Raw genomic sequence first — 22,699 nt, forward strand, 5'->3', positions numbered from 1 at the left:
ATTAGAGATATTTGAGTCATCTTCGGACTTAAATATCGGCGTGATTTGTGCAATTTTTAGCTTTTCAGGGACGATACCTGTTTTAAATGAATTATTAAATATATGAAATAACGAGAGTTCTATTATAATATATTTTGATTTTACAACATTAACGTTAATTTTATCAAACCCAGCACTTTTGTTAGTTTTCAGGTAAAAAAAAGGCGGTTCGCAATTCAATTAGTTTTAAATTAGGTTCATCCACAACTTTATCGTAATTTTTTAAATAAGATTCAAATGGTGTTGAATTCATAGGAATTTTTAATGCCAAATTCGGAATGAAGTGCCACAATTTACAATAGTTGCAATAGTGATGAAGTAACTCAGAAGCACTGAGAAAGTTTACTATGAGTTCTTGAAAGTGTCAACAAAAAGTTCTATTTTTAGTCTTTTTTTGAATTTTTCTAACGTGGCTGAGTCAATCCATATTCGAGGTGCATTCATGGAGAAAGACTTTGATCCTTAGGAAGTTTTTGATAGGATATAGGTATCTATTAATATATATATATATACATACATACATATATATATATATATATATATATATATATATATATATATATATATATATATATATATATATATATATTATATAAATATATATATATATTATATAAATATATATATATATATATATTATATTTATATATATATATATTTATATATATATATATATATATATATATATATATATATATATATATATATATATATATTTATATATATATATATATATAAATATATATATTATATAAATATAATACATATATATATATATAAACATAAATAATATATATATATATTTTTATTTTTTTTTATTTTCATCAAACAATATTCTCTGGTAAAAGTGTCGTTGGTACATAATATATGAAGAACGCGGAAACTCGAAGAGGATCATAAGATCCTGTCACCGAGAACCGTTTAACAATACAAAAATTATAAACCAATTATTTCAAAAAAATATATGTCATTAAATAGTGTTATGATATTATTGCTAGACAAAAAAAAAGTTTGTGTCATCAGCAAACATTACTGTTTTTAAATTTAAGGCATTATAAAGATCATTGATATAAATGAGAAAAAGAAGTGGTCCTAGTATAGACCCTTGGGGGACACCACATGTTATATCTAGTAAATTTGTAGTAGAGGATACATCAATTTGCACATACTGTTTACGATTGCTTAAATAGCTCTTAAGTAATTTTAGAAAATTATCACAGATTCCATAATTTTCTAGTTTTTTAATAAGAATCTCATGATTTATTGTATCGAAGGCTTTTGATAGATCTATAAACACTGCATTATATAATATTGAATAATATATAAATATATGAATATAAATATATATATATATATAATATATATATATTTATATATATATATATATATATATATATATATATATATATATATATATATATATATATATATATATATATATATATATGTATGTATATATAAATTATAAATTATGTTAGTGTATTCTACAAATAGAGTGCTCAATGTTCTAAAAGAACAGAGCAATAACAAATTATTAAAAACACTTATCTAATTTTTGATTACTTCAACACTGTGTTTCACCATCAGTAGGTTCATCAGAAAGAATCATATATGTATATATATATATATATATATATATATATAATATATATATATATATATATATATATATATATATATATGTATATATAAATATGGGAGAGTGGGGTGAGATGGGAAAAAAGTTTTTGATTGTATGCTGCGCTTTGTATTTTCCACAAAAACCATTTAAATTGGGTTAAGTTTATAGTCCATTGGATTGTCTTGGCAAATTGTTGCAAAACTCGTTACTAAAGCATTGAAATATGTTCAAGGCATTGGTTTTTTAATGTGACACTGTTTATCCCATGTCACTCCATGTTGAGGTGATATGGAACAAGTTAGAAACAAATAATTTTGAGCATTCTTTTATTCTGTTATTCTACTCTTTATATAACATATTAAGACACAAAATATATATTTATGTTTAAGAAAAATAAGATATTATTCTAAAAGGTCACTTGATGTTTAAATTAAGTCAAAATTACGTTTCTGTGTCAGGAAATAATTTTTTTGCTTTTTTATCTTTATTTTCATTTCTTCCTTTATTTCATTATATCCTGATAAACTTTTAACTAGCTCATTTCTTTTTAGTCAGTCCAGAGAGCTTCTCAGAGATAGGTTAATAAAGCTTTATACTGGGTGCACAAAAAAAGTATTCATGTTTTTAATTAGTAAAGGGGAAAAAAAGTATGACAAACTATGCTACGACAAGGGGAAACTTTCACAAACTTTCAAATTAAAACAAAAAAAACTAGAAAAACCTGGAAGAAAAAGCACTATTACAATCCAGGATGAAATTCTGCTAATGTGCATAAAACTGCGATTAGATTTGGCTATTCAAGATCTAGCATTTAGATTTTCGAGTTCCCAGTCTCATTGTTCAAGTATCTTAACAACCTGGATTACTTATTTTGAAAATGAGTTAAAGCCTCTTCTTTTATGGCCCACACGAGAAGCAAATTTATTGTATAAAGCAAGACATTTTTCTGGAAAGTTACACAAAGGTATAATAGACTGCACTGAGCAAAAAATTCAGAGACCATCAAATGCAAAAGCACAGTATCAAACATTTAGTAATTATAAAAGTAGTAACACATTGAAAAAGTTAGTTGTAATTTCTATTTACAATTTTTCTCTTTGCCACCAACTCACTTGCCAATTAACCAATCAGATACATAAAAAATCTGCTTCACTGAAAGATATGATCTGTTGAAAGACCGGCTTCATAAATATTGTAAATGCTATCAACTTATAGCGCCTTTGCACACTGTCAAGGTTTCTGAAGGTCTACATTTGTGCTACTAAAACTAGTTGTTCAACTGAAGCTTCTGGCTTATAAATAGATAATTTTGAACAATTTAAGAACAAATAAAACCATTCAGTTTCAACTGCTATACTATGTTTCCAGTTTCCTGGTATTCTAATGTCATTGTTAATTGCATATTGATATGCAAGTTGCTTTCTCTAACATCAAGTCCATAATGCACATTAGATGCTTGACGAAGATATAATGAAAGTTTATCTTCTTGCGCCTTATAACAGCATAAATATATTAAAAATATATTTATGTTGTTCATCAAAGTATCAGCTATTGTGAGAAATTTTTTTCTTAACCTTTACTTTCCGCTATAAACTTAGTTTTGAAATTATATACTCTTGTGCAGCTGCTCGTAGTGATAATCTCCTAGATTCAACAGCTATTTCAGCAGCTTTTACTGTATAAGCCTCAGATTTTAACCAATTTGTCTTCTTGTTTGTTTCTTTTGAAAAAATAATACACTTATTATTCACTCCATTATTAAAACTTTTTTTTTAAATTGCAATAACTAAAGTTCAGATTAAGCTACAAATTTTGATTCATTTTAATGAAAATAAAATGGTACCCCAATAAAACTTACAATGCAAATAAATTTATAAAGGGTTAGAGACCTTAAAAAAAAATTAAATTGAATTTAAAATGTACTAAAAAATATTTGTCAATAAAACAAAACTTACTGTGGAAAATATTTTTAATAATCATGGTAAAATTTCAAGACAAAGAAATCCTATCTAATTAATTTTTTTTCTATGAAAAAAAAGAAAACAATACAGTAATATAAAGTAAACATTGAAATCTAATAATAAACATAAACAGAATTTTTATTGTTCACTTTTTTACAAAAAAATTAATAATAAAAGTTAAAACGTAGTAAATATAAAAAGTGATGAAACTTAACAATGTACTATTTCACCCCAAGTCTCCTGGTTAAAGTCACCCCATCACTAGTAGGTGAGAGAAAAACTTTATTTTATATAGTTCTCTTAACCATATGCATCATAAATCTTTAGTAATTAAATTAGACGATAGTGATAGTAAAAAAACTTCAAGTGCTTTAGTTATAATCATTCCATACTATAAGTCTAGCAAGCATATAATTTATGCTATACATGTATTATATTATTCTATTTAAAGGTATGTTGTAAGTCTAGCGAGCATATAGTTTATGCCATAAGTTAAGCAAGCTTATAATTTTGTAAGGAATTATAATAAATAAGATAAAAACCTCATAAAATTTAAATGTAAACATTACTAGTCAAAAGGAAAACATAAATAACTACAATATATATATATATATATATATATATATATATATATATATATATATATATATATATATTGTAGTTATTATAACTACAATATATATATATATATATATATATATATATATATATATATATATATATATATATATATATATATATATATACAGTATCGGACAAAACATGGTGGACAAACTCAAATTTAGAACAAAAGTTGATCAAAACTAAAAAATACAAGTAAAACAATTGAACATATTATTTTTTATGTAGTTTATTATGTTGTTAACAAAGTTTAAAACTTTTGAACCATACTAAAATTCACAAAAAAGTTTTATAAAACATTTTCCCTAACAAACTACATTTTTCTTTGGACAAAACAAGGTGGACATTCAAAAAATCGATTGAAAATTCAAAAAATTTCAAAAATTAAGTTTTTATTTTCCAAAAAACTTCAAAAATTAATTTAATATTTGGTATGACTACTTTTACTTTTAATTACTGCTTTCATTCTTTGAGGCATAAACTCAATTAATAAGTCAACAATTCTCATATCAATCTCTTGCCAGGCCTTATCAATTTGTTCAAATAATTCTTCACTGGTCTTCACATTTGCACGCTCAATCTTATTGTCAAATGTTTCCTAGAAATTTTCTATGGGATTTAAGTCAGGGCTTTGTGCAGGCCACTCCATTATGGTGATGCTCTTGTCCTTTAACCATTGTTTTACAATTTTTGACGTATGTTTGGATCATTGTCCTGTTAAAAAAAATCCATTTTAGGGGCATTTCCTATTCAGCATGTTTTTTTTTTTTTTTTTTTTAGTATTGTATTTGCCGATTGAAAATAATTTACACTCGTAATTTATAAAAACAAATATTTACATGACTGGGGCTTGAAGAAGACAAAATTCATCTTATCATTAAGCCCCCCCTAAAAAAATGCATATTTATCAAATAAAATGTTTTAACAAAATGCAAAAAATAAAATATATAACGTTTAAAATATTTAGTAATTCAAAGAGTATTTATATTTAAGAACTGATTAGTAAAATAAGATGATATATAAGTATTAATATTACAAAAAGAATTTACAATAACTTTTTTTAATAAAAATTGAAATTATAAAATTTTACAATATTTTTAGTAATTAGTATTTCAAATAATAAAACTTAAAAAAATCGTTTGTAAATTCAAAACTTATAAGATAAGAAATACATTTACAATAGCAGACTATTGTTTAGAATATTAAATATAATATTAAAGAGTAATTAGTAGGTTAATTTTTGTTTTTGTTTGCTAGTTTAAAAAGCTTTTTAGAAGAACTTTAATTTATTTTCATGTATCATCAGTAATTGCTTAAGTTTTGTTTTAAACTGGTTTAAAGAATAATTAGATTTCAGCTCATTATTTAATATTGTATTCCATTATATGTGGTATTCCATTATATGTGGTAACATTACATCTTCCATTATATCTTTGTAAACAAAACGGTCCCTAATCCTATTAATTTTATGAATAGAACCAGTTCCTAGTGCTGAGAAACATCCCCAAACCATAGCAGACGTTCCATGCCTAACACTCTTATTGGTATATTTAGTATTGAATCTGGTGTTTTTTTGTCTTTAGACTCGCTTTTTGACGTCGCTTCCAAAAAGGTTTTACTTTGATTCATAACTAAAAAGTATGTTTTTCCACTGGTCTACAGTCCAATTTTGGTGTGCGTTGGCAAACGCAAGTCTTAGCTTTCTATTTTTAAAAGAAGTTAGTGGTTTCTTGTCAGGCATTCAAGAACAACTTTGCTTCGTTAGCTCATCGTCGCACAGTGCGATTAGAGATTTGTAGTTCAAGTTTTTCGGTTATTTTTGTGGATGACAAAAATAGATTTTTTTTAAGCTTTTTAACAATTATTCGATCTAGTCTTTGTGATGTTTTTCTCGGACGTCCGCCCCGATGGTTTATTTTATAGCAGTCACGAAATCCAAATAATTTGACAGTTTTGCTTACAGTCGATTTAGCTATATTATTTTTTCTATAAATTTCAGCTGGACGTTTTTAAAATCCATTATATAATATTTTCACGTAAAACACTTCCTAATTTGTCGTAAGCCGTTTTAAGTTGCAATATGCGCCATATATCACGAGATAAATTTATTTTTAATTAAATTGAAAAAATAATAGGTCAGACGTTCCAAAATCTATTTCATTATTTTAGAGTAATGTTATGATAAAAGTGAAAACAAAAGAATACGGTAAATTGAATAAAGACAATGAAATCTTATAAAAAAAGTATCGTTTTGATTTGTCCACCTTGTTTTGTCCAAGGAAAAATTTAGTTTGTTGAGAAAAATGTGTTATAAATTTTTTTTTTGATTCTTAGTATAATTCAAACGTTTTAAATTTTATTAAGAACATAATAAACTAGTTAAAATTTAATATGTACAATTGTTTTACTAGTTTATTTTAGTTTTTGATCAACTTTTGTTCTAAATTTGAGTTTGTCCACCATGTTTTGTCCGATACTGTATATATATATATATTGTAGTTATTTAGGAGCTCCCAGAAAACCTTACGACGTTATTACAGAGCACCGCGGGTGAGCATTTAACTAGAAATGCACACCTCCTTCCTTACCAATGTCGCTTGTTGGGCTAGAGCCGGCGTCGAGGGTTGACAAAAAGCATACATATTTAGGTACACAAAACCTAAATATGTATTATGTAAAAACCTAAATATGACGCTAATCGAAGATTTTTCTCATAGAGGCTACTCTCTTCCATAGCTCGACTAGCGTCAAGGATAAGAATACCTTATTATTACATAATAATGTTATTATTACATAAAAATATACAGGAAAATAATTAAACATTTAAAAATAAGTTATTTATTTTTAAATGTTTAATTAATTAAAAGTAGCCGTTTTTAAATAAAAAAAAGCATTAACCAACAAACATGACAACTATCTAATTCGAAGTTTTTTTTTTTTTAATTATAATAAGGTGCCCCAAGAAGTTCTTAGGATCTTATCACAGAGCACCGCGGATAAGCATTTAGTTAGAGGTTCACGCCTCCTTCCTAACCGATCTAGAGGTGAGGTTTGAACTACGGATTCTTTGTTTCTGAGGCAAGTGCGCTACCACTGCAACACGGCTGCTTAAGCTAGATCTACTCAACTTCGGGTAATGGCTTACATCAAATGTGATTCGTTATGGGCGAGGTTTAAGTTTGACATTCTGTTTCTTCCTCCGTACAGCCACAAGAAACATGACAAAAAATCGTCAAATAGGTATTTAAAATTAAATTTGAACGAACTTAGAAAATATAATTATTTTGTAAATAGTGTCGTTAAATTAAAAATTTCATTTTATCTAAATTGAAACCGACTGGCACACAATTGTCATAACTTATAAACGCATATTAGAAATTTAAACAAATAGTATGTTACAGCTGCATGAAAGTTAACAATTTAGGCTGAGTCCTGGGGACAACTTTTTAACTCTCAACATGGTTAATCCTAGAGCTTTTAACCTAAAGACTTAGATACTCAATATGAAAATGTTCTTAACTCAAACTGCAAAGCTCGTGTTTTACTTAAGATTGAAAATGACCTTTCAGCTTCAGCCAAAAGTTTAAACATGCCCATGATGAGATGAAAAAAAATTGCAATAGTTAGGCACCTTACATTTATCTTATCTTGCTTCGATGCTCAGTGATTTAGAAACACTTAAAATTTAGCCAAAATACAGTTTTCTGAGTAGCGCAATTAAAATGTTATTAACTATTATCTACAGTTTCTTATATGACCGAAAACAGCTTTTTTTTATCATTTTTAAATCTAGGTTTTCTCCCTAAATACAAAACCTTTCAATTTAATTTTCAATATATATAAAGATAATAGATAACTTTATCTTAAATTATGAAAATATTTGAAATATGTATTTATACACATTGTAAGAAATGCATTTAGAAAATGCAATTGTAACGAGTTTAAACTGATTTTTATAGTGCTAGGATTTTTTATTTCTAATAAAATGATACAAACTCTCTGTAAAATAAGAATTAGCTTGGCTTAGGAAGTCTAAGGTAAAAAGTCCTAGCACTATAAAAATCAGTTTAAACTCGTTACAATTGCATTTTTTAAATGCATTTCTTACAATGTGTATAAATACATATTTCAAATATTTTCATAATTTAAGATAAAGTTATCTATTATCTTTGTATATATAGAAAACTAAATTGAAAGGTTTTGTATCTAGGGAGAAAATCAAGATTTAAAAATGATAAAATTTTAATGATAAAAAAAAGCTGTTTTCTGCCACTTTCAAATATAAATTAACGTTTGAATCTTATATTTCAGTGCTTATTTTTTTACCGTTAAAATCATAAAAAACTGTAGAAAATAGTTAGCTAATAACATTATTTAAATTGCGCTACTCAAAAAACTGTATTTTAGCCAAATTTTAAGTATTTCTAAATCACTATGCGATGGCCTAATCGACGTCGCTTATCACAGTTGACGGACAATCTCATAGCGATACGTCACATGGCGGTAGTTAAACATTCGCTATTTCACTCGCCAGCTACAAAGCTAACTAAGAAATTATTTTATTTATAGACTTCGATTATAAAATTGTTCATGATCAACCGGCTTAATTATTTTTGTTGATTCTACGCCGTGACGTTCGTTTCTGCTTATTTTCTTTGTTCCTGAAATTTTTTTCATCATAATTTTCAAAACATAAAATTAAATTTCAATAAATATTTAAATAAAAATTAAATTTCAATAAAATTAATTTCAAAACATAAAATCGAATTGCTGAATAATTACGTAACATTTCTCGTCAATTTTAAGAATTTATTGACTTTTAATTTAAACATGCATTGGGTAACTAAAAAAAAAAATTCACTTTTATTGGGACTAGTTCCTAGCATTTAGGAACAATCTAATTTAAACTTATTGTTTAATATGTTACAGTTAGATGTTAGGTGAAACAGTCTGAAAACATTATTTAAAACCAAAAAGTTATTTAAATTGCTCCACCCTATTAACTATGTATGTTGTTCTAAAACAAAACGTAAATATAACGGAACCATTTTTTAAATACTTTTCGAAAGTTTTAAGAGATTTCTTTTAGAAAAAAAGATTATTAAAGTTTAGAGACGTCCTGCAGCCCGAGCATTTTGATATGTATTTGCATTTTCCTTTTTATTCGGTTCAATGTTAACTAGGTCATCGATGCGTAGAATAGTTATGGCAGCTTCCGTAGCAAATTTTAAACACTTTATCTTGCTCATGGTTGGTTCCAAAACACCTGCTTTTTTATTGTCTCGTATTACACCGTTAACCAAGTCTAAACCGCACCTTAAAATAACAGAACGTGTTAAAAAAATTAATGAATATAAAATATAAAGTATATTATACGTAATCACACAAATACAATAGTGGTCTACTTAATTACAATTTTAATGCACTTATTTAATTATAACTAAACAATAAATACATACCACTTTAGGTGACTCTTGTTGGTATCAACCTGTGAAGCGTTATGATAAGCACGTAACTTAGCAACTAGATCAACAGAATCTTTTGCAGCGTTAACTGTGAGCGTTTTGGGGATAACAAGAAGAGAATTAGCAAACTCAGCTATAGCGAGCTGTTCTCTAGATGACTAAAAAAACGGGTAATTAGTTTTAGATAAAAATACTACATTTAAAAAAACTTATCATATACAATTTTACTCTACATAATTTTACATGAAAAAAAAATACCAATGAAGTTGCAAAATTTTCTAAGTATATAGATAAAGCTGCTTCAACTGCTCCACCACCAGGAACAATAGACTTTGATTCCAATACTCGCTTTAAGATACAGAGTGCATCGTGAATTGATCTTTCCATTTCGTCAACCATATAATCATTTGCTCCACGTAATATAATTGATGCAGCTGCTTTTGTTTTTGGACTGTTATAATATTAAAATGTTAATATATTTGTGTGTGTGTGTGTGTGTGTGTGTGTGTGTGTGTGTGTGTGTGTGTGTGTGTGTGTGTGTGTATATATATATATATATATGTATCTATGTATAAAACTCAAGAAAATACTATTTTAAGCTAAAATTAAGCAAAATGTGAAAAATAATGTTATTTTATGAAATGTAGCAAACATACTTTTTTATCAAGATCAATTCATCATCACAGATTCTATCTTGACTTATTTCTTCAGCATGACCAAGCAGAGATGCATCAAAACTTTCTTCCCCTTCCAAATTTGCCAAAGATAAACATACTGTACCTAAAAATTTTATTTATATATCTATATATCTCTCTCTGTATGTACACATACAGTGTATGACATGTAGTAAGTGTTGATGAAACTTTTTCACTACCAATTTTTGTAAGCATACCTATCAGTTATTTTTTTTTAAGATATAAAGCGACTTAAAGGAAGCAACATGAAATATTTCTGCTATTTATGCTTTACTAAATATTCTAAATATTTCTTCAATGAGTTAACATGGCTTAGGGTAAAAATATTTAAATTTGAAATTAAAGAAAATTATAAAAAATGGAAAAGAATGTGAAATCAAAAGAAGCTTAAGTGTTTCAAAATCAGTTGTTTCGAAAACAATAACCATTTTTAAGAAAAAAGTAAATATATTTACTGTAAAAAGTCCTGGCAGGCCGAGAAAAACATCAAAAAGAAATTAAAAAAAAGGATTAAGAGACTTTCATTATTAGACCCTTTTAAACCTGCTAAAAAAATTAACGCAGAATTAACTAATGTAAATGTGTCTAACAGAACAATTTACAGACATCTTAGAGAGACTAACTTATTTGTGAGCCAGCCAGCAAAAAAACCATTACTGAGTAAGAAAAATATAGATGCCAAAATGGAATTTGCGAGACGTCACTAACACTGTACTGCAAGAGATTGGAGAAAAGTTCTCTTCAATAACGAATCTAAGTTTTCTATATTTTGAAGTGATGGGATTCTTTATGTAAAACGTCTTAAACAAGGCTCAATTCCAAATATGTATTACTAACAGTTAAACATGGAGGCAAATGTATAATGGTTTGGAGTTGTTTCTCTGGTCATGGTTTGGGCCAAACTTATAGCTGAAGGCATTATAGATAAGTACAAGTATGCAGTTATACGGGAATACATGTTACCATATGTGGAATGGAACATGCCATTGAGATTTATTCTTCAGCAAGACAATGACTCCCAGCACATCTCGAAGAAGAACTGGTTTGCATCCCAAAAAATTAATGTATTAAAATGGCCAACCCAATCTTCAGACCTCAACCCCATGGAAAGTCTGTAGGATATAGTTGAGAAAAAAATAAGATCCAAAACATTTTCAAATACAGCAGAGTTGTTTGAAGAAGTTGAGAATATGTGGAAATTAATAAACACTCTCATTGACAATCTCATATTATCTATGCCTAAAAGATGCAAGGCAATTATTGAAAATAACGGGCAATGGACAAAAATATTAGTTTGGTTTGGGTATGAGAATTAAAAAATATATTTAGTTGCTTTTTGTTTGCTATTTAGTCCTTTTTGTTGGTTTACAAAATAAATATATCTCTTAGTTTTATATTATTTTTATTTGTACCTTTAAAATTATATTCATTATATAAAAAAATCAATTAAAAATGACATTTGTTTATTAATATTTAATCCTGGTGTAACAACCTTTTTAAAGTGTTGATTTGAAAAATATAATTTAATTTTCTTGCTTTTTTTTTGTCTGATACTGTGTGTGTAGCGAAAACTAAATAATTATTAAGATATATTTCCATTAAACAACTAAAAGTTGAATTAATTGAAATATATCTTATTAATTATTTATTCACGATATTATTTGATCTACTAATTATATAACATGCTGTATTGAGCACTTTTACTGGAAATATTAACACAATTCCTACAATATATATCTTATACTGCTGATTTAGGTGAGCATTGTGACATCATACTGAAATAGCTTGCTGTCGGGGGCATCAGTTCATACATCGACTGACAAATAGCCTGACTCGCAGTAGAGCGCTGCTACATTGACTGAGGGTTTGGATGGGGCAGCAATCTTTCCATCCACTATTCTTTGTTTTCTTCTTTTTCTAAAAAAGCCTTATCGATTTAAATTATTTTTTTTTGTTACTCACCTCTTTAAGTCCGAGAAAGCCACTACAGATGAGGAGGCTACTTAATAGTGCTTATAACCCTCTCTCAACTCTATAACTCCGAAACACAAACCTTGACGAATAAGGCTGATGCGAGGAGAAACAAGTTGAGCAAAATAAGCAAAATAAGCAAAATAAGTGAGCAAGTGCTCGCATAAATGTGCTATAGTAGATATATATACAACCCTCGGAATTAGGAAAAATAAGGTCGGCAATAATTTGCCGACCTCAATCTTTTAGAGGTTAGCATTAAGTTGGCATAAATTATTTGATACAAAGGTCTTACCATAAAACATTGAAAAAGAGGTTGGCAATTTTTTGCCGACCTCAAACACTCTAAGGTCGGCAGTTAGGTCGGCATTGCCGCATGCCGACCCTAACTCCGAGGGTTGTGTGTGTGTATATATATATATATACATATATACACACACACACATATATACACACACACACATATACATACATACTTACATATATATACATACATACATAAATATATATACAAGATTTGAAGGATAACATTTTATAATAGAACATTATATATTGCTTAAAAGGATCCTAAACTCCCAACAAATGTTGTGTTCATATTAATAATAATGTTGAAGAAAAAAAGGTTCGAACCAAGTTCTTTTGATTAAAAAAAAAATAAATGCATACAGCGAAAAACCAATCTTGTTGATTTACCTGAAGCCCGCCTTCTTCATTTTACTCAAAAACTTGGAGTCTTTAAATTATAAATCGCAATCTACTGACTTTGGCGATTCCTTTGAAGCGCGCTTAATTCATAACAGTTTTAGTATTTGACGTCACAGTAGACTTTTGTATTTAAACAAAGCTGCGTTTTTCTAATTTAATTCAAAAAGTACGTTGTGATATTTTTTTACATACAGCAAAATGATTTTATTTGTATTATTTTTCCAAACATTGCACAAAAAAAAACTTATTAACTAAAATGACTTATTTTTTTACAGAGATCTTAATAATTTTAAGATTTATATGACTTTTGTTTATAAATCAAAACAAATTTACTTACCAATCTTATGATTTTCATACAAGTATTTTACATTACATAGAACGTTATATATACGGTCTCTTGTTTTTGAGCAAGAGAGCGCAGTATTATAAATTCTGTATCTTATTTATTTTTATTTAAACAATGGAAACTATTTTCTAACTTCTCTGGTCATTTTTACTCTATGACATTTTTTGTTTTCCTGTCAAAAAAAAAAGTATTTATTAACAATTACTTTCATAAACTGACAGTATTAATTAGAGATATTTGATGATAAATTTTTTTATTTTAAAAATTTTTTGATTACGCTGATTTAATTTAAATTGCTAAATTGGATATAGATAAAAAGGAAATATCATTATATTTTGCATTTGATTTTTGATAGCGAAACTTTCAAAATGTCAGCAACAAACAGTCTAATCTGGGACTACTTTGATATTGATGAAAATAATCAACATAAACAACAACAGAAATTAAATAAACAACACAATATCATAATTTTTGAGGCTTTTAATTTATTGCTTAGTCGTTCTAAATAATAAGTAAATTTAGTTCAATTTAATATTTCAATATTTACAGTTGCAATATAATAAAAAAAAGATGTTTAATATTGAACTTTTTATTTAGTTATTTATTTTTTACCTACATAAACCTTTTTACCTGTTATAAGAAGACTAAATACTCCTGTCATTAAGTACTTCAACATTAAGTACTCCCGACATTTCTTTTGAATATATACTTCGACATGATTATTCTAGGTTTTTTCGTTTGACTTCCCGAACTTCATGCAAAGCAAATTCAGACAAAATATTGTTTAAACAAATAAAAATGCTGTTACTAATTTTATACGAGTAATTAATATAAATTAACTTTTTATCAGAATCTTGATTGTGATAATTAATATTCATCATTTATTAACATTAAATATAGCGCAATAACAAATTTATAACAATTTATAGCAACGAACCAGCATAAAATATTTAGGGTTTTAATATCTTTTTAAATGCTGAAAGTAAATAATAAATAACTAAACAAATAATGAAAAAATTTATGAATAAAAATAAAATTTTTTTAAGAGGTTTATTTGTCAAAAGTCTAATGCAAAGTCAAATACTAAAACTTTCATTAATTAAACGCGCTTTAAAGGAATTGCTGTAGAAATTCTGTAGATTGCAATGTATAATTTAAAGACTTCGAGTTTTTGAGTAAAATGGAGAAGGCAAGCTTCGGCTAAAACAAGATTAGTTTCCTTGGTAGGCATTCATTTTTTTTTAAATAAAAAAAAACTTGGTTCAAACTCTTTTTTTTCAACATTATCTTTAAAATGAACACAACATGTGTTGGGAGTTTGGGATACTTTTAAGTAATATATAATATTCTATTATAAAATGTTATCCTTCAAACCTTATATATATATAAGATTTGAATCTTTTTTTTTTCTTTCTTCATTATTCTTCATTTTCAGAAAAAGAAGAAACCGAAGAATAATGAACAAAAAGATTGCTGCCCCATCCCAAACCCTCAGTCAATGTAGCAGCACTCCACTGCAAGTCAGGCTATTTGTAAGTCGATGTATGTACTGAAGCCCCCGGCAGCAAGGTATTTCAGTATGACGTCACATTGCTCACTTAAATCAGCAGTATAAAATATATATTGTAGGAATTGTGTTAATATTTCCAGTACACCAGAAAAAGCAGTTTTTCTCAATGCTTTTTTTTTTTTTTTAATTCACCTCTTCAAGGCTAAGAAGGCCACTACTGATGAGGAGGCTGCTTAATAGCGGTTATAACCCTCTCACCCTCTCTCAACTCTTTAACTTCGAAACATGAACCTTGACAAACAAGGCTGCTGCACGGAGAAACAAGTTGAGCGCAGTACTTCCAGGGATGTGGCGGGGATCGATCTCGGAACCTCTCGCTTATGAAGCGAGCGTCTTACAACTACACCACTATCACTTAAAATTTCTTATTTATAAATGTCTGCTGAATTTTAGATATCAATATCATCTTGTAAAATGTCATAAATTTTTTTTTGCCTATTATAAGTTTAAATAAAATGATTACAGCCAATTTCGTTGACCAAGTGAATTCTATTTGGTTTGAATTTTAAAAAATGGCGTTCAATACTTAGTTTTGACATATTGCAAGGGTTGATTTAACTTAAATTTACATGATTGCAAAAATTTTTATCAGAAAAGTGCAATACTTGTTTAATCAACTTCAAAAGCATATAAAAATAAATGACAAGCATTTCTTGTTAATACTCATGGTCCAAAAATTACAAACTTAAAATTCATAATAATTTTAACCCAAGAATATAAACAATAGCGATGGCAATAGTATAATTTTAAAATTGTTAAATAGCTTTAAGCCCATCAAAATTTGTGATTTCTTAATTCACCCCTTGTATTAGCTGTCATCAAGATTAATCTCACTGTTCTAGGAGTACATTTTTTTTTCTTTTTTCTTTTTCTTTTTTAGTGAAATTAAAAACTATTAAAATGTTGCTATCATTAAAAGAGGCACAAGTTTTGTAAGAATGTAACAGGTTTTGAAACAACAAAAAATAAGCAAAAACCATACTGTTAGTTAAGCAGATAAAATTAGAAAATTTACAAAAACTAAATAAAAATCAATGTCTTTTTAAAGAAGAATACAAAAAAGAAATATTCCAGTCACCTTATTCCTAAAGTATGGCATAAGAAAGCCTACCAACTATATTATTGAGACTCATATTGACCATATCAGCAGGCATAATCCTCAGATGAATTAATACATTATCCTCAGATAAATACATCAAGTTATCATTTACTGAGCTCAACTTTAGTATTTATGTGTTAAAGAATGGCTGGTAACAGTCATCATGGCTATGCATGAAAATGCCACAACAGCGATAAAAACAAAAGGGTATTTTTAAAGAAAATATTTGTGTAGCTAAGGTTTGGGTAATCTGCTTCTTTTATTTTATTGTTTCATAAGCTCTCTTTAAAAAGTTCAGTGTTGGCTATATTGTATAATAAAGTTTGTGTTTTAGAGCGATTTTTTTTGCTTACAAAATGTGATTTTTTTTGCATAACAGTCTAATTTTTTTTGCATAACAGTCTAATTTTTTTCGTAGTGCTTGAGATTATATTTTAACTATTCAAATGGCTGACAACTTGCTGACAATATAATATAAGTTATTTTATACAATAATTATTTTGTTTTTAGTAAAGCAGAACTTTAGTATTATAAATGTGAATATAAAATATTATATAATTATAATAGAGTAAGAAAAAAAATTTTTTTTTTTGTCTTTTTAAACAGATTTTTCCCCTTAAATTCTTTAGCAAGGCTCAAATTGCAATATCTAGAAATATTTCTGGTCAAAAATTTTCAGTTTATTAAAAATCGCGAACACTATTTTAATTAAACAGTTAATTTATAGTGTTGCAAAAACTAATGAAAAAACAAAACAATAAATTAACTTCTGCAAAAATAGCAATCAAAACATACATACTTTAAATCTTTTTTTTAAACACCAAGTAATTTAAGGATTATAAATAAAAAATAATAAATTTTTTTTTTTTTAAACATCTTCACTTCCAACAAGGCTGCAAGCAGCCACTAATTGAAGTTGGAAGTTACTGAAAAAGAAAAGATGAAGATTGGAGAGCAAGATAACGATTGACAGACGACTTAAAAGATTGCAAATTATATGAGTCAGGAAAGCAAGATGAAGGAAGCAAATTCCAAAGAGCTGATGTTCGAGGAAAATAACTAGACAAATAAGCGTTTTTGGAGCACTTAGGAATAGTCACAGAAAAAGGATGACACTTAATTTAATGACGAGTAACACGAGAATGAATTATTGTAGATGGCACAAGAGACGCTAGCTCTTTAGAGCAGTGCCCATTAGAGTATTTGTAGAAAAGAGAAAGAGAAGCAACATTACGACGATGTGATAATGGTTGGAGGTTGGCAGCAAGAGCAGATCCAACTATGTTTACAACGCGTTTTTGCACCTTGTCTAAAAGAGAAAGGGCATCATTAGAGGATCCGCCCCAGATATGGCAACAATATTCCATACAAGGCCGGATTTGAGATTTATAGAGATAGAGAATAGAATCCGAAGTAAGAAAGTGAAGAGCTCGATAAAGAGATGCAACCTTAGCAGATGCTAATTTTGCAACTGATTTGATATATGGTTTCCAAGAGAGATTGGAAGTAAGACTTAATCCTAGAAGATGAAGAGTAGGTGACTCATCGAGTACATCACCGTTCATAAATATAGGAAGTTATTGCGATAACGATTGGCTGAAAAAAATTGAGTTTTATCTGAATTAAAGTTCACCAGCCACTGTGAGCCCCATGCTGTAGCAGAAGTGAGATCCTTTTCAAGCTCAAATGCTCTCTCCAAGCAATCAGAGGGTGTTGGTTTTTTATCACAACAAGAATAAATGGTAGTGTCATCAGCAAACAATGCCACCTTAGATATATAGAATATCTTAGAGAGAATATCTGGAAGATCGTTAATGTAGATTAAAAAGAGTATAGGGCCAAGGATAGAACCTTGAGGAACCCCTGAAGTTACAGAATAAGAAGAAGAGTGTTGTCAATCAAGGACAACTTTTATGCTACGATTGGAAAGGAAGGATTCGATGATCTTAAAGATGTTGCCGGATACACCATAAGAAGAAAGCTTATGGAGAAGACCAGCATGCCAAACTTTATCAAAAGCTTTTGAAATGTTGAGAGCGATGGCCTTAACCTCTCTACCTTTATCTAATGCACGATAAAACCTGTCAGTTATTACTGTTAACAAATCAGCTGTAGAACGAGAAGATCGAAATCCATATTGATGGTCAGAAAGTAAGTGATTAGATTCAAGATGAGAAATTAAGTGTTTGTTAATTAAAGATTCAAAAACCTTGCTTATGATAGGAAGAAGACTAATAGGACGGTAGTTAGACGAATCAAATCGCTCCCCAGAATTTTTGAAGATAGGGATAACAGATGCTGCTTTCCAGCAGGCTGGAAAGCAAGACTCTGATAAGTACTTATTGAATAGTTTTGAGAGTATAGACGACAGCTCCGGAGAACACTTCTGCAAGACAATAACAGGTATGTTGTCCGAGCCACAAGCTGTAGAAGAGTCTAGGCAGGAAATCACTATAGATACAGATGCTGGAGTGATATGAATGTCAAGCAATGGATCAATCTGTTTGTTGGCAATATCAGGTAGAAAGCAACTAGTGGAATCAAGAGATGATATTGATGAAAAGTTTTTAGCAAACAATTCAGCTTTGTCTTTAGGTGAGGTGACAAAGTCTGAACCATACAAGAGAGGTGGAATTATAGATCTGCCCTTATTATTGATATTATTAAAGATTCTCCAGAAGTCACGAGAGCCTAATTTTTGAGATGAGATACAAGATTTCATGACCTGAGAATAGCGGGTTTTGGCGTTAAACAAAACCTTTTTACAATTGTTTCTAGCAGTAATAAACAGATGCCTGTTTCCTGGAGAATTGTTTTGCTGATAAATATGGAAGTAACGGTTTCGATTGGCAATCGCAGCAGCACAGTGTGAAGATAACCATGGAGGAGAGTGGGGCTTGACCTGAAATCGTCGAGAGGGAATAAAAGATTTCATGCCAGCCTGAATCCACGAAGTTAAGTAAGAAGCACATTTGTCGACAGGAAGTTGGAAGATTTCTACCCAAGGGCCATCACGAAGAAAATCACGGAAAGAATCCCAGTCAACTTTACCGTAGTTGTAAGAGGTTCGATAATAGGAAGACTCAGGTGATGAAGAAGAATGAGATATTAGTTTTAGAGAGATCAAACTGTGATCAGAAGCACCTAAAGGTGAATGTGGAGAAACTGAGCACAGACTAGAATCAAAAACAAGACATAAGTCGAGTAGAGAAGGTAAATGGCTCGGGTTGTCTGGAAAGTGAGTTGGAAAGTTGACTATTTGAGTTAGGGATTGAGAGAGGCAAAAGTTGTGGGCTTTAATGCCTGCCGAATCACTGACACTAGAGCCAAGCCATTCAGAGTGGTGAGCATTAAAGTCACCAACAACAACTATATTAGCTGTTGGATAAAGAGAGAGGGCTTGGTCAATATGATCAGAAATAACGTCAAAAAATGTGCAGTCTTGAGACGAAGGAGAGCGATATAGAACAAAGAGAAAGGTAATAGAGTGAAGTGGTGCTAAACGAAAGCACATGAAAGAATAGTCTGTGGATTCAAACCTAGTTTCATGACAAATGGGTGAATTCTAATGTAAATGCCCAGGCCAAGCATGTGACTATTGGAGTCTTTACGAATTAAAGGAAGATAACCATCAACACTAAGATCACAAGATGAGACAGCCGAACTCAAATTAGTCTCACAAAGAGCAAGTAGGTCTGGTGAACTTTGCAAGAGATAAGACTCAACAGAAGAAAAGTTACTTCGAAGACCACGAATATTAGTGAATGATAGGTTTAGAGAACTTGGTGATGATGATGGTTTTTTGTGTTTTATAGTTTTTGGTACTTTATTCATTTTTAAATTAGATTGAAGAACTTGACTCAAAGCATAGATAGTACTCAGAACACTGTTTAATAGCCCAAGCAACTGTCTCATTACTACTAATAAACCTTAAGCCGTAACAAAGGGCTCTAAATGTGGCCTCCGCAATGCACACCAAAAGTACAAACAGGCTGGTCAAAAGATAGAAACTGTAATTACTAAAGATTCAAAAAATACAAGCGGAAATCAACAAACAATAAAATTGATTTGTGTTTAGAGGGAAAGTTTGACATTTTGACTTAAAAATGTAAATGTTTCAAAATAGAAATAATTTAATAATGAAAATAACAATAAAAATATATTTTTTAAAATAAGTTACTAGAGTTTTTTTGCTTTGTTTTTCTTATAAATTAAATTTTTAATTTAATTTAGAAGAAAATATTGAAAGAGATTTAAATAAGTCTTATTTTATTATATTTAATATTATTATAATTAAAAAAGTATTTTAGATCATATTTCACAATATCTTTTATTTGAAATCTTTGATTATCGCTAAATTATTTTCAACTTGTGTGATTAGAAGTAGTTTCGTAATAATTATATTGTACTTTATCTTGCCTTATCTTTCTAATTTTATCTGACAATTTGCAAAATGAATGAAAATATTAATGTTTAAATCACAATTTTTAACAAAAATAATAATAATATGGTTTTATAATTAGATTTTACATCATAATTCAAAATCAATATAAATATTTTTTATGGAACAACAGCTATTGAGTTTAGTGATCCAAACAGAGTTTTTAAAAAACTAAATATTTAAAGACTTAAAGCATTTCCAGATATTGCAATTTGTGATGACCTAATTTGAGCCCTGCTTGGTGTGATATATCATGCAGGATCACTTAATGAAATATGGTCAAGTTCACTAAGTTGTTTATAAAAGAAAAGCATTATCATTGTAACTAAGATGACAAATGCAAAAGTTATTTTAGAAATAAACCAAGAGTTGCATAATAAACAAATGAAAAGCAACAAAAAAAAAGTGCAAACTGAAATGTAAATGTTTTTAATTAGATTGTACTAACTGGTTACTTGAATAAAAATTCAGTTTCTTATGAAAATACCATTATGATAAAATAGATTGATAATGTTCAGTCTGGTATTTTTTCTTAGTCAATGTTGTCATAAATTTTTTTCTTAGTCAATGTTGTCTTTCTATTAAAGCTATTATTTAAAATTCAGTTTATAATATTATGCAATTTAAAAAGTACGTTTGAAAAAGTGAAACATTCTTTTTAATGGTTATAACTGCTTTTTTAAATTTTGCTATAAAATTATTACACACTAAATTATTATAATATATCAAACATGAAATTATTATGCAATTATTGCATAATAATTTTTATACTATGTAATGATATATTATATAATTGTAACTATATATTTTATATATTAACTATAATTATTAAATAAATTATACAAACTTAATAAAACAAATTAATAATATAAACTTGTCTCAATATAAGCAAAATAAAAAATATAAATCACAATTAAATGTTCTACTAAAAAATTTTTTTAATTATATAAACACTTTTATTAGGGAAACTTTAATTGTTGTAATAATATTTAAACTTTCTGTAGCAGTATCCTATTACAGCAAGAAAATATGAAATATTTTTAATATAGCTCTTTGTTTATGAAATTTTCTATAGAACAAGATGTTATATGAAGAGCTAGTATCAAAACTTTAAAGAAAATTTTAACAACACGATAAACAGCGCTTGTTATGTAATATTTCTGTAAAGTTGCAATAGCAATGTTACAAAAATAGCAACTGAAAATAAAAACTAATGTCACAATTGAAACCATTAAACAGCGCAAAAATGGTCCTTAAATTTGTTTTATGAGGAGTTATGTTTTGTCCAGTAAAAATGAATTATGGCCCACCATGGAGTGGTTTGAAATTAAATTTAGTTACAACGCGATACTTCAAAATACTTTCAAAATATCAATAGTTTTTAAGTTTCAGTAACAAATAAGATCCTGATAATTACAACATATTAAAAGCAAAGGGTCTTAAAAAACTTGTTAACTGTTTTTTTTAATATTTGTCAATACTTTGTTGTTGTAAAAAAGAGCACATATTTTTTTGATAAAATAAACGCTTAATTCAAGTGAAAAACCTTATGGCGTATGTATCAGCATGTGCTTTATCTGAAAGTGAAAAAGTGAATATTATCAATAGTTTACAATATTACTTTTATTTACGCAAATTATTTCTTGTCTACACTTAGCCCTTGAAAAATAACTAGAATGTGAGAAATCGGCAAAAAATTTTATAAAAAAATAGCGATGAGCAACTCAAAAAGTTGGCAGGCGACCAAATTTAACAAACTGGTTACTCTCAGTCGTCCTTCTGGTGACAGAGTCCGAGTGTACACCCTTGTATATAGACATTTGAAGATCCAACATCAGAAAGTCTAAATAACCCATTAAACTGCTTTTGATTGTTAAATAATTTACTAGGATCTTTGCTAATACGTTTTTATCTTTACCATGCTTTAGTTGACTAATACCACTGGAAGATTCACTAAAAGGAGTCTTACAGTAATTGCAATAAGCTAAACTTAAATTGTGGTTCACAGCTAAAAGCCATTTGAATATGCTTTCCTAAAATGTTTAGTAAGTGATCTTACCCATATATACATTTTAACTAATAGGAAACAAGGAAAATAGTAAATATTTAAAAATATAAACTTTAAAATACTTTAACTAATATATTTTTCAACATCAACGGATTTT

At 28.2% G+C, this 22,699-nt stretch overlaps 1 protein-coding gene across 1 annotated transcript in view; it reads right to left on the bottom strand.

Annotated features, from left to right (window-relative positions):
• Positions 1-9,103: 9,103 nt before the first annotated feature.
• LOC100210318 (T-complex protein 1 subunit alpha) overlaps positions 9,104-22,699 on the bottom strand; it is a 46,328-nt gene continuing 32,732 nt past the window's right edge. Inside the window, exons 8-11 of the mRNA XM_065795258.1 lie at positions 10,364-10,487; positions 9,966-10,158; positions 9,702-9,865; positions 9,104-9,558 (exon numbers count right to left, since the gene is read on the bottom strand). Of these exons, the coding sequence (XP_065651330.1) occupies positions 9,351-9,558; positions 9,702-9,865; positions 9,966-10,158; positions 10,364-10,487 (689 nt within the window). The 3' untranslated portion in view covers positions 9,104-9,350. The remainder of the gene's footprint in view (positions 9,559-9,701; positions 9,866-9,965; positions 10,159-10,363; positions 10,488-22,699) is intronic.

This window comes from Hydra vulgaris, chromosome 04, assembly GCF_038396675.1.
Source record: "Hydra vulgaris chromosome 04, alternate assembly HydraT2T_AEP".
Lineage (NCBI taxonomy): Eukaryota > Metazoa > Cnidaria > Hydrozoa > Anthoathecata > Hydridae > Hydra > Hydra vulgaris.